The following is a 14186-nucleotide window of genomic DNA, read 5'->3' as shown; positions in this document are numbered from 1 at the left end:
TGGCCTTCCCCTTCTAGAGTCACCAGAATTTTGAAACCCAAGTTCATTGTTTGTCTCTTCTGCTCTTCACACTTTGGGTCTTGCATTGCCTTTTGTCCAAGTTTGTTAAAAACATAAGCTATTTTTGAATTTTCATTGTGTAGTTGTGCATTTTTTCCCAAATTACTCACATTGCATCCAGCAACAATGCCATCTCCACCAGCACAAACCATTGTCTTTTTCTTGGTAAAACCCCACCAGTCTGGTCTGGAACATGTTGCGTGATCTACAACCGGCATAAGGGCCTGCTGGAGATTGTCAGCAATGGGACCGTTTGCTGCAATGAGAATTAAATAGAGATGGTTGAAGTCAGCTGTTTTGTTAGAAGAAAATCTCACTCATCCTCTCCCTCTCTCCTCCTTCCCTGAAGATGTTGACTCTTTGGAGTATGATATCCTGCAGTATGTTACCCAAGTTGCCATTATTCATGTGCCAATCTTAGTGAGAGTTTGCAGGGTACTCAAGGACAGCTGAGCTTAATCCTTTTATCATCCAGGAGTTGAACAAAGAACTCTTGCCACTGCACTCCAATTCTTGGATTGTTATCACATGACACGTGTTGACACACAATCTGTTTGTCTCCAGTAAGTGAAAAAATCTATCACAGTGAAGTTCAGACTATGTCTCCACTAGACAGATGTATTGAACATTAAAACAGATAAATGAATGGTATTAAATGCAAATAGGTGGTTCCACACTGTTTATGTGTCCTCAAACTATACATTCTCCATCATTGCAATATGTAGGGAAGTTTTATTGAAGCTTCACACGGCCTTGTTGAGACCATATCTGAAACACTGTGTACAGTTTTGGTCTCATTTGAAAAAGGATATAAACATATTAGCCGTTCAGAGAAGGTTCACTCAACTGATTCTTGGGATGAAGGGCTTATGAAGAACGGTTGAGCAGTTGGAAGAAAGAGAGGTGACCTAATAGGATGGATACTGGGAGGATGGTTCATCTTGTGGGGTTCATCTTAGAACAAGGGGACACAGCTTAAAAATGAGATTTCAAGACAGATGAGGATTTTTTTTTCTCTTCCTAGGTAGCACGGATGGTGGATCATTGAATCTATTCAAGGCTGAGTTGGATGGATTTTTGATAATTGAGAGTTATGGGGGGCAGACAGGAAAGTGAGACCAGGTCAGACATGATTTTATTGAATGATGGAGCAGGCTCGAAGGGCAGAATGGCCTACTCCTGCTCCTAAGTCCTATGTGACCTTTCTGCACAGATTGGGAAAGAATAACACTTCCGATTTGTATCATAGTCTTTCCCTATCTTAACTGAGGACTAAACAATATGGCACAGCATGTTGGATTTTCAAGAGTATTCTTTGGAGAGATCAGATCAGATGTTAATATCTGTACAAAGAAAATATTTTGTGTACCACTCACTATAGAGTCGACCCCATCCTGTTACAAAGCAGGGATAGTTGTTGGGAAGCACAGTATTAGGGGCAGGAATGCAGCCCAGCTCTATTGAGTTGCTCAGAGTCACCGGGTTGGAAAGCTTGATGAGTGCAATGTCATACCTGTTGAGTTGAATCAAAAGTCACAGGTTAACACTTTTTTAGCAATAAGAATTAAATATACCACCTCAAAGAGAACGTTATTCCTGTAGAAATTTCCATTAACCTTCATGTAAAAGATCATTATTGCCTAACAGAGACTTTTCAGGAAGTTCAGTTTCCTGGAACAGCATACAGTGAAAACTGGTGACTCCATTTCTGTAAGGACTGTGCTGTGTGGCATTGGAATTTGAGTTAAACCAACTCACCTAACAGATGATACTCAATTGCTGTCGGGACCTCTAAATTAAACTGAGGTTCCCATTCCTGGCAATGATACCTACTGCTTGTATCTGGATGACCACATATGATAGACTAGTATATCAGCATTGTTAAAACTCATATATAACAAATGGCCTCTTGGTTGAGACGCCACAGAGCTATTGGCTGCTGTAGAACCATACCCTGGCATAACCTAGTACTGCCAGGATGGGAAAGAATTAAAGAAATGATCAAAAATAAAGCACTGCAGTAGTTACAATTAATTTTCTCCTTGTAAGGGCAGTGGGGTCTTGTCACTGTCACAATGTATTTCTCCCAGTTTATGTAGAGAGGACTGTGCAGAACCTCATTAGTCACACGATGACCAGTTTTAATGTAGCTTGATCAAACACCACAACAGCTGAATCAGAAAATATCATGGTGCGGTAAATTAAGTCAGTGACCAGCAGAACTTGCCCACTAACTAAGGCGGCAGGGTGTGAAGTGAGCCTTCAGGAAATGGGCTGTTGTTCCAACTGAGCTCAAAATTCTCCTGGAAAAACTCAGCAGGTCTGGCAGCATCGGCGGAGAAGAAAAGAGTTGACGTTTCGAGTCCTCATGACCTCATGGGTCATGAGGACTCGAAACGTCAACTCTTTTCTTCTCCGCCGATGCTGCCAGACCTGCTGAGTTTTTCCAGGTAATTCTGTTTTTGTTTTGGATTTCCAGCATCCGCAGTTTTTTTGTTTTTATCAAAATTCTCCTGCCCTGAAATACAATGACAATGTCACATTAAGCACCTTGGTCAGCAGGGTGTCTTAACATGTGGAGAAACCCATCATTTAAGAGTCTGAAATTCAAGCAGTTGAGAGATTTACAGCCACTTCGTGGGGTTTGGTTTGCACAGAATTAAGTGCACAGTCTCTTCCTGTAGGAACGCATCCCACTTGCCTCAATCCCAAGAACTTAAATGTAGGTTGGCATTAAGAAGGCCAAAAGGTGTCAAGATGCTACCAAAGTTTCATCAGGTAAAGCCTTATGGATTCCAAATACTTGCCCAGCTAAGGCCATCATATCCATTAGGGCTTTGGTCATGGTTGGACCTAAATCCCAGTGACAAGTCAACCACTCCACTATTACAGAGCTGGCTGGATGGCTGACCAGCTAGAGTACTGTGGACCTACCTGGCTCACCTATGGGATTGTCAAAGCTGCTGCAAACTGTTAAATGCATAATGGTCAAAAGTTTGTAAAGCCTTAAGCAACATTCATTGAAGTCGTAACCGGATTCGTGGAGATTACAATTTTTGGTGGTCGTGATGCTATCCAATTATCCCTGAAATCCAGCCAAGATTGATGAGCTGCAGTCTGACTTGAGACTGTGAGGACCCCTTTGTTAAACAAGTTTGAATGAATTTGCTGTGAGTGCTAACTGGTGCAAATTGCAGCCAAAGTTGCACAATTAACTCAAAACCCACCAGCGGATTTTGAGGTGGCATAAGAGCGATGGGGAAATGATGTGCAACTCGAAACATCATGTAGGTAGAGAGTCCCACCCCACCCCACCCCCCATGAAATTGGAATTAACTTATTTTGGAATGTATAAGAAATTAAGTTGGTACCTGTACTTACCCAAGAGCAGGAAATATTGGATTCCATTTCTCATGGACAAACATGTTCCCTGGAGCAATTTCAACTGAAATTGATCCCAGTTCTGAAGTCTTGAGGTTGTGTTTGCCGAGCACCACCCGGTTTGTCTGTCTCTTGCTTAAACAGGAAAAAGATCAGAACTTTCAGTTCTCTGGTTAGGTATTGCTTTAATCAATAAAGAGGCTTCACCTCTTTGGCATATTGGCGTATAATGTGGGACCCGCCAATGTTGAAAAGAGTAGGTGGGAAAACAAAACGAGACTAGAAAATGCTGGAAAAACTCAGCAGGTCTGACAGCATCTGTGGGGAGAGAAACAGAATTAATGTTTCGAGTCTGTATGACCCTTCTTCAGTGGGAAGACAACATCAGTCAATGGGTAGTAGTTGTCTAACACTATGCTTAGGTTTCAAGTGCCTGTAAATTGGAGGATGAAGGGGGAAACTATGTATTTCTGCAGTTTTGAGGTCCTGGGAAAGAATGAGTAAAAGTAGAAGAGAGAATCATTTAGAATAGAAAAAGACCATTCAGACCATTGTGCCAGTGCTGGCTCTTTGAAGGAGATATCCAAATAGTCCTAATGCCCGGCGCTTGCTCTTTCCCATAACACTTCTTTAGTTTTTCCTTTTGAAGTGTCTATCCAATTCCCTTTTGAAAGTTACTATTCCCCTCCTCCTGCATCCTTATAATCTATGGCACCCTTCTAACCCCTTACGATGAATATCATCTTCCCCGCCTCCTCATCTGAAATCGTGCAATGGGCCTTGATTGAAAAACATTGACGTGATAGATGATGTGCGCAGGATGTTGTAATTACAGCTGAGGAGGAACAACAGAAGGAAGTTTAGGAGAGTGCTGAACTACAGCAGTATGGAGAAAAAAATCAAAATAAGTAAAATGGAAGGAAGCGTAGGGTAGCTGTCAAGTGTTGATTTGTTAGTGACTCAACTCACCTGATGCAGTGAGCAGCAGTCATGACCCAGTTTGTTGCGATGAGAGATCCTCCACAATTGTGAGTCCAATTATCATTTTTTAAATATTGGAGAGAAACCTTGGTGAATTAACAAAAGGAACAAATCATGCTGGGGGATTTGAAACAAGATTCCACCCCTCCCCACACCAAACCAACATATCTATCCATTGTTATATTTTGTGACATTGTCAAGTCACCCAATGGCTTGGAAATCCAGGTAGTTTCTCACTCCCAGGACCACAGCTAGAAAAGCGACAGCTCACCCCCTTCCCCAATCTTCAACATGAGCTGACCATCTGGCACGATTGCTGCAGGTGAGTGCAGATTACTTTTAGTGTTCACCTCTGTAGATGTAGCTGACAAATGGGCCATTATCACGAGTGTAACTTCTTCAAAATAAAATTGCACCCCACCATCTATATTTGTTTTTATAACCGACTTAATAGAGAAAAATAAATGTACTAAGGTGCCCTGAATAATTAGGGAGCTCATTAATGAATTTGCAAACAGCAATTTTTGTGCAGTGCTTCCAGAGAAATGGAGCCAGAGAGATGTCTTGGAAGTAGATGAAATACCCCTTCCTCACTTTCACCAATACCAGCACCAACATCATGGGGTCACTATTGTCCAGAAGCTTAAGTGGGCAGGATCAACACCTTGACAATGCAGAAGCTGTGTGACAAGTGGATCATCTTTGGATTCCTCAGAGCCTACCCACTTTCCACAAAGCTCAAGTCAGGACAGTATTGGACAGGTGGAGGCACAACAATATTCGAGAAGTTTGACACCATTCAGAACAGAGCAGTTCACTTGATCAGTGCTGTAAGCACTTGGCTCAATATCCACCTCCTCTACCACCATGGCCTCTGTATGTACCCTCTACAGAATACACTGCAACAACTGGGCAAAGTTATTTCAACTGCACCTCCCTCCCTGCAATCTCTAACTACTGGGAAGGGCAATAGCAACAATATTGTGGAATCACCATCAACTCCAAGTGACCCTTCAAATGTTACACCATCCTGACTTTGACATACATCCCCATTCACCATCTCTGGGTCAATATCCTGGAATTCCCTAGCTAACACGACCATGACAGAACTGTCCCACAAGGTTCAGTGATATATGGTGGATGGACAGGCCCAAACCACCTTTTCAGGGCTACTAGGAATTGGCAATCGATGGCCCTGAGTAGCATCACCCACATTCCTAGAACAGATAAGTACAAAAAGTCAAGATGGGAGAACATTGCTCTCACAAAATAGGAATCTTTCCTCTCTAAGATATAATACCACCTTTGTAATACAGACTTTCTGGTACTGCAGTGCTATTTAAACACCAGGGGATGGCGGTGCTGCTCTTATTTCTAATAAGAGCCGGCTTTTCCCAAGGCCATATACATAGAGTCCCCCTATGAAACAATGTAACTTCATCTGAAACAGATGGAAATGGGTTTGTACTCGAAAGAGTTACATAGAGTCCCCACTAATCATCTTATTTTCTTGAGTTCTCTACGTGAAACGCCGCAATCTCCATTATGGGTAGGGCAAGAAAGCAGATCCTGAATCCACCCCAGCCCGAACAGGGATCAAACCCCAATGCTGTTGGCATCAATCTGATCCACACCAGCCCTCCAGCCAACCGAGCCAACCAGCTCTTCCCTGCCCATGGAGACCAAGTTGCTGCAGCAAAGCACAGTTTTACATGCGTTTTGTAGCTATGGATAATGATGGTCGAGATCACCATCTTTCCATCACATAGCTGACCAGGAATGTCTCCCGCTTTTACCACCTGCCATTGGCGTGTATTGGAAGGACTTACAAGTTGACACTCAACCTGTTTGGCCATGTTATGAACGCACCTTCCTTGTTCATCAAGTCCTGGAGTGGGACTTGAACCCAGAGCTTCTGGCTCAGAAGTAGAGGCACCACAAGACCTTCCCTGCTCATTATCCCACCCCGTTTAAAATGGGCACTCGATTAAATCAACTCGCATGAATCAATTATTGCTAATGTTGCTGCTCACTGTGTTTTCAGTGCACCAGTTATTTTACAGGGTAATCAATAAGTTCAGATCTTATTAAGGTGCCATTGCATTATATAATTAATCAACCCTGAGCAGATTATTCTTGCACGGAAATATTATGTAGAAATAACTAAGAAATGATTAAGAAGTCACTGCAGAGTTTGTGGAACTCCCCAATTAAATAGCATGTTCACAACCAAGCAATTTATTTGTAAATTAACTGCCTCTAAACGACACCAGTTGTTGACCTCCAATTGCAAATGAGTTAGATCACATTTATTCTCAACGAAGCACAAATAACAAAGGCTTAATAGTTAATAACTAAAAGTAATGGGAAAAGGATTAGATAATTGGAACTGGAAGAGATCCTAGTTAGTAGTTGTGGGGGGGAGTTGTGGGTGGGGTGGTTTTGTGGGGTTGGTGGTGGTGGTGGTGGAGGTGGTGGGAGTGGAAAATTCTGAAATGGGGCAATATCAATTTTTTGAAACTCTGCTGATACCGTTTGGTTTCTATTTTGGAATATGGAAAAGGGTCTCTCACCTGCCATGGCCAGCTGTGGGGCACAGCATCCACACCCCCAACAACCCTGGAGGTCAAAGGTGGAGCAGCAGGGGAACCGCACCCATAGGCTGCAAGACAAACATCACTCTCTTTCAATTCACTGCACAAAGTCATATAATGATAGAATCAGACACAAGAACATAAGAAGTAGGAGCAGACCCTCGAGCCCACTCCACCACTCAAAAATATCATGGCTGATCTGTTTGTGTTTCGAATTCCACATTCCCATCTAATGCTGATAACCTTTGATTCCCTTGCCTAACAAGAATCTATCTAGCTTTGCCTTAAAAATATTCAATGACCCCGCCTCCACCACCTTCTGAGTTAGAGAATTCCAAAGTTGCACAACCCTCTGAGAGAAAAAGATTCTCCTCATCTCTGTCCTAAAAGGGTGACCCCTAATTTTCAAACAGTGCTCCCTAGTTCTGGACTCACTCATACGAGGAAACATCTTTTCCATGTCCACAGACAACACAGAGGAGGCCATTTGGCCCATTGTGCTGGTGCTGGATCAATGAAAGAGCTGTCCAATTAATCCCATTCCCCTGCTCTTTCCCCGTGGCATTATTTTTATTCCTTTACAGGCGGTGTTGAGTGAATGTGCCCTATCTCTGGTTTGGTGTCTCAGAGTGACAAAGAAACACTCTTTAAGAGAGACAAAGACCACTAACACGTTGAGGTTTAAGGCACTATCCTCATTGCATAGCATTGAGTCCTCCTTCTGCACTGAGATCTCTCAGTATATTCAAGGTGAGTTAATGCAATACCTTGTATGTGTTACTGAGCTATACCAAACAGGAAGTCTGAAGGGCCAGTGTGTGCTGACTTAACTCATACAGCCAGGGTAGTGCAGTTGGTTTCAGGGCCAGTGAGCTAGGAAGGGGACAAATCTGTCAAGGTTGTTACTTCTCATCACTATCCAGGGCCGGTATTAGTGTGCAGATGTCAAGTGGAGACAAAGGGGGTAATTTTAATTCTCCACGCCTAACGGGAAAGGAGCAGGCAAACAGTTGAAAGGGGCCAGCTCCATTTCCTACTCTGTTCTGGCTGATCGCCAATTATATTGTTGCTGGTTTTGGCACTGGATGAGTTGCCCATTGGAATCAGGTATAAATGCTGTCATTAGGATCCCAGTGGAATTCTGACCTGGGCCTCAGCCATCCTTTAGTGGGGTCAGCAGGAACAGGAAGTTGCTGGAATCATTCCCAGCATCTACAAGGCACAAGTCAGGAATGTGATGGAATACTCTCCACTTGCCTGGATGAGTGCAGCTCCAACAACACTCAAGAAGCTTGACACCATCCAGGACAACCACTTAATTAACAACCCATCCAACTTATCAAATATTTACTCCCTCCATCACCAGTGCACAGTGGCAGCATTCTACACCATCTATAAGATGCATGACAGTAACTTGCCAAGCTTCTCCACCTTCCCTTCCAAACCCGCAACCTCTACCAACCAGAGGTGTGGGGGAAGCAGACGCATATCCCCATCTGCAAGTTCCTCTCCAAGTCACAAATCATCTTGACTTTGAAATATATCACCGTTCCTTCACTGCCACTGGCTCAAAATCCTGGAACTCCCTCCCTAACAGTGTTCTGGGTATATCTACACTGCAGTGGTTCAAGAAGGTGACACTCCACCACCTTCTCAAAGGCAATGGCTGATAACCACTGCCATTGCCAGTGATGCTCACATCCCATGCATGAATGATAAAAAGAAAACCTCCTACAGCCTCTCATCTCTCCCCCTAGATGCTCCCAAACAACCCTCCCCTCATCCCCCATCGACAAGCACTAACAGGCACTGTTTCCTCGCATTCCAAGCAGCCTTTAAATGAGGGCCCGGAAGTGAAAACGCTTGCAATTCAAATCAGTGAGTGCTTTTTGCACCATCCCATACTTCCGCCCAGCTGCCTGGACCCCAGTCCCCCTGCCAGCTCCCCGCTCCCTGGTCCGGAACCCATTCAGGATTATAATTGATGTCAGAGTCAGATTCAGGTGTGATTCTCCCTCCTGTTGAATAGCTGGCTGATGAACCCCATGCAGATTTATGCGAGGTACCAGACGGCTGACAACGCCCAGGAGGCCATCCCTGAACAAGGAGGCAGCGCTCTCAGGAGTGGACAAAGAGAAAAGCAATGAAATATAGAACCAGCGCTCAGCCCGTCCTAAGAGCAAACGTTACTCACCACGAGCCAGGAGCGAAGCTGCAACCACAAACAAAATCATTTCTCTACCTCTGCTGTTCAGTCCCTGCTACAGTAATATTTATAGAGAAATGGTCGATCTTCTTATCTTGCTGTTTATTAGTCTAAGTGTCAGATTAGTAGCAGAGAATAAAGGGCAGTGCCGCTTGTGTGAGAGATGGGCAGGTTGTACCTGACATGTTAGCAGGTGCTCAAGGTTTCACCAGAGGATCATTAACAATGGTGACTCTTTCCAGCGGAGAGAGCAAAGGAACAGGTCTGGGCCTGTAGTGCCAGAGATCAGCCAGATAAAAAAGGATGAGGAGGTCACTCAGTGCATCCAGAGCTGTTTTTGTGTTACGTTCAGTGCCACTTTAGACTGGCGGTCCCAGAGCACTGGTGTGAGGGCTTTGTCTAGCTGCTATCAGCAATAATGTGCAGCTCACAAGCTCACTAGGTCTTGATTGCTCTGGCCTAAGTCAATTGGAAGATGTTACCGTCGATGACAACAACAAATTGCATTTATATAGTTCTTTTAACACGGCAAAATAACCCCAGATGCAATGTAAAACTAAGCGCAGTATAGAAAGAGCTCATCTCCCCAGAGATCTGTCATTCTCCCCATTCCAGCACTTAAATGACTTGGGATGATTCCAGAAGTTTTTTTGCCTTCACCAGCCGACACAGGAAGTCATCTCGGGCATTAATTACTGCTTATCTGAAGAAAAGCTTCCTGAATCAGTCCAGAATGTGCCCTTTACCGTTCTGTATCCTTGTCCTATTGTCCTATGAACTTGCTTTACTTAAACTATTGTCTCTACCCCACTTAGCACATCAGGACTTAGCCCTTTGCAAAGGTCAGAGGAGACGAGTGATTAAGGTGACAGCAAGTTAGGGTTTTCCCGAATCCGTTAATTGTAGGAAAATGGCAAGACTGAGGCAAATGGGATTAGATGGAGGCAGATAAGGGTTTAACTTTCTTCATGGCTCCTGCTTTAATAAGTTAGAATTACACAGAACTCCCAGCACAGAAACAGGGCTCACAGCACAATCGGTCTGAGGTACTGTTTAACCTCCACGTGAGCAACCTAATCCAACGCGTCTGATCTGTTCCTATCTCCCTCTTAGTTCCTTTTTCACTCAATCACCTATCCTACCTGTTCTGAAATGTTGACATTGGCGCCTGGGTTTTCATCCCTGAGGTGGGCAGTGGGAGTTGGGAAAATTCCCAGCTTGGCCCGCCCGCCTCGGGAGAAAGTAGCCGCAAGGAAGGGATTTTCATTGTGGGATGGCTGGGGGTGGGTGCAGGCTGGAGTTGGGCTAGTCGACCCGGGAAACAGGTAGGACACAGCCAAAGGGGCTGTCTGGTGCAGAGGCAGGCAGGTTAAAAGGCTCACCTCGGGGCCGTGAAACTTTGCCCCAGTTAAAGTAAAAACAGAAAGGTCCTCCAGCTCTCACACCCCCTTACCCTACACACGCTCATCATGGCCCATACGTGCCCCCTCATAGCTCCACCCACCTCCACAGCCTCTCATGGCTCCTATGCCAAGTTGCAGCATTTCCATGCCCATCAACTCACTATACACTGTATAGAACCAATGAACCATATAGGAACACTAGGATGTGTTTTAAAATGCTTTAAGCATTCATAACTTACCACTATGTTAAAAAATTTCAATTTTACTGCAGCCCAATGAAAATGTCAATCATGCAGACCCTTTAAAGTTTCAATAGGTGAAACTGCAAGCACTTGAACCCTCTTAACATTCTGTAAATAAACATTGTGCAAGTGACAGCATATATCAGAGAACAAGATCTGTATATCAAGCAATGTTTTCTCTGGTGCTCAAGTGTTTCAACATATTAATGGATTAATGTAGACTAATGGATGTCTGGGCTCTCAGCCAAGAATACATAATGAGGCTTGTCTGAGAGCCCAGACATCCATTAGTCTCCTGTGTGGTACTTTGTTGAAGGTTTTCTATAAGTCCAAGTGCACCATATCCACTGCAATCCTCCCAGCCAGGTTCGTCAAGAATGATCTTCCTCCCGGAAATCTTGATTGGTTGCAACTAATTATTTTCTCAAATAAAATTTAATATTTAGTAATTTCACCTTTACTTAAAAAATCCTACATTTTCTCTAACATAAATGTTGAACTAATTAGCCTGTAATCAGCCACTGGCCACTTTCCAATCCTTTGAAACACTTTCACTCTCAATAGATAACCTGAAAAATAATTTCTAGGGCCTCTGCCAATTCTTCCTTCATTTTTCTCAACATCCTTCAACCTTAGATGTTGTCCACCTTTAGTTTAACTTTTCTATTATTTATCATTTATCTATTATGTTATTCCTTATCTCTCCCTTTACCAATACTGCCCTTATTTCCTCTCCAAAATCTTTTATTGAATATTGAACTTGTTAAGTACCTCCACTATTTTCTGCTTATTCTCCACCAACTCACTCTCCTCTCCTCTCCTCCGTTTCATCTCACACTCAACAATTTGCTTTTTATTGATGTATTCTGTGGAATATTTTCCTGTTCTTTTTAATATTTATTAAGACTCATGCCTCTTACTTCCTCCTTGCTTCCCATATCAGTTCCACCTGCAATCTAACCAGTAGGTCTTAAAATGGTTGGCCAGAGGCTGAAACAGAAGCCAAATAATTTTTTTCTATAATTAGCTTCAAGTAGAGGCAAGAGGAGCAGGAATGTTGTTCCTAGCTCCATGGTCCATTAGCTCCTCTAGAATCCCACAACTTGCCAATAATATTAAAACAAGGCACAAAGCCCAATTTCAGATCAGCCTGAAGTCTCTGACCTTGGATGCACATTGGAACATATCCCAGGGTAACGGTTCTAAGGATGTTAATTCTTAAACAAAGACAGGAACTACTCAGCAGGTTATGGCAGCATCTATGGAGAGAAACAGAGTTAACGGGTTGGATTTTCCAGTCCTGCCGGAAACGAAACCAGAAATTCCCACTCAAAGTCAACAGACTTTCGGCTGCTCTCCAAACTTTCAGGTCCTGCCTGTGCCAATTCCCGCCTTTCCCGACTGGAAAATCCCAGCCAACGTTTCTCAAATAAAATTTAATATTTAGTAATTTCACCTTTACTTAAAAAATCCTACATTTTCTCTAACATAAATGTTGAACTAATTAGCCTGTAATCAGCCACTGGCCACTTTCCAATCCTTTGAAACACTTTCACTCTCAATAGATAACCTGAAAAATAATTTCTAGGGCCTCTGCCAATTCTTCCTTCATTTTTCTCAACATCCTTCAACCTTAGATGTTGTCCACCTTTAGTTTCTTCAGAACTGGGAAAAGTTAGAGATGTAATAGGTTTTGAGCAGATGAGTGGTTGGGATAAGGGCTAAAGAAGGTTTCTGATAGGGTGGAAGACAAAAGAGATTGAATAATCCTGGGCCAAAGTGAATGGCGATGGGACAAGAAAGGGAACAAAGAAGCAAAAACAAATGAATTCTTAAACTCAGATAAGAAGATTGGCAGTCTATTTGACTGTGCACAATTACACCCGATGTCCCTGCAAACAAACCATAACCAACAATCTTGCAAGCAGGAGCCCTGACTGATTTCCCTTCCCAAATCAGGAGTGCTAAGGTCAGTTACGGTTCCCCTATAAGGAAGCGCTGGCTGAAATGATCTAACTGAGTGTCGGCCACAGTTTGAAGGACCTCATTATTCTGTAAGGCTCAGTTAGAAAGAAGCAGGTAAAAAAACCTTGGCCTTCCCGAATGAAAAGAGTCCACATATGCATCATTGTGCCTGTCACTTGAAGAATTAACAATAAAAACAACAGAGAATGGTCAGGTGTTTACTACAATGCTCCAATGTTAATCACTGATGTCTGGCCGAGTTACCCAATCCTTCAAGGCAAGATTCTGAAAACACAGAGGGATTCCCTTCAAATCTTCCCATAACCTTGACTCTAATGGTTAGTTTCTTTATTTTCTGTAAACCCCGTATATATGCTGTGTGAAATCAGGCAGGTGTTCAGATTAAAATTAGATACAAGTGTGACCATTGTACCTCCATTTTGAACTGAGGCTTTCACCTTTCAGGGTATGTGTAGCTTGGAGGACTCCATTTAGAGGAGTTAGTGTCTGAAAGATATTTGGCACTGATTATACTATTTTAAAATCAGACTACACTTTTCTTTTGTTTGATATTAACATGAAAGGGAGGTCTTGTGTCCCTGCCTCTGAACCAGAGATTTCAAGCTCAACTTCTATTCCAGGGTTTGATAACCAAGGAAGTTGCATTCATAACACAGCCAAACAGGTTGAGTGTCAAACTACAAATGCTTCCGCTGTATGGCAATGGCAGGTGGTGAGAGCGGGAGAGATTCCTGGTCAGCCATGTGAGGGAAAGGAAATTGGAGCCTCTACCTCACTATCCATAGCTCCTGACTACAACATGCATGTAAAATTGCATTTTGCCACAGCTGCTCGGACTCCCTGGGGGTGTCGGGTGGGGGTGGGGGGTTTGGGGGGGCGGGGGGCGGGGCGGTTAGTGGAGCACAGGTGTGGTGGGGTGCAGTTGTCTCAGTTGGCTGGTCAGCCACTGTGGATCAGATTGGTGCCAACAGCTTGAGGTTCAATCCCTCTTCCATCTGGGTGGATTCAGAACCTGCCTCTTTGCCTTACACGTGGTGGAGGTCATGGCACTGCAGGTCAGGCCTGCCTTCAGGCAAAGAACTGAAGAAGAAGAAAATTAATATGAAGTGTAATGAGCTCCAAGAATATAATGAACTCCAAATGTTGAGACTACATTTCTTTTATTTCTCTTTTATCCCTCCTACTTTACAACGTACTTTCTCTCGCATTCCATGGGCTCCTCTCTAGTAGGTTGCTCAAGTGACTATTCTTCAAATACAAGCAAGACCATCGGATCCGTCACCATTGAGTCCAATGTTGTTCTCATCTAACATCTTCACACACATAATGACCA

General features: G+C 43.5%; 1 protein-coding gene across 1 annotated transcript in view; it reads right to left on the bottom strand.

Moving 5' to 3' along the window:
* Positions 1–14186, bottom strand: part of LOC121288126 (chymotrypsin-C-like) — a 28468-nt gene that overhangs the window by 2365 nt on the left and 11917 nt on the right. Inside the window, exons 2-5 of the mRNA XM_041206479.1 lie at positions 4411–4508; positions 3442–3576; positions 1437–1573; positions 171–316 (exon numbers count right to left, since the gene is read on the bottom strand). Of these exons, the coding sequence (XP_041062413.1) occupies positions 171–316; positions 1437–1573; positions 3442–3576; positions 4411–4433 (441 nt within the window). The 5' untranslated portion in view covers positions 4434–4508. The remainder of the gene's footprint in view (positions 1–170; positions 317–1436; positions 1574–3441; positions 3577–4410; positions 4509–14186) is intronic.

The sequence above is a fragment of the Carcharodon carcharias genome, chromosome 15 (genome assembly GCF_017639515.1).
Source record: "Carcharodon carcharias isolate sCarCar2 chromosome 15, sCarCar2.pri, whole genome shotgun sequence".
Taxonomy (NCBI): domain Eukaryota; kingdom Metazoa; phylum Chordata; class Chondrichthyes; order Lamniformes; family Lamnidae; genus Carcharodon; species Carcharodon carcharias.
The sequence above is the reverse complement of the archived record's forward strand: the minus strand, read 5'-3'. Positions and strand labels throughout refer to the sequence as shown.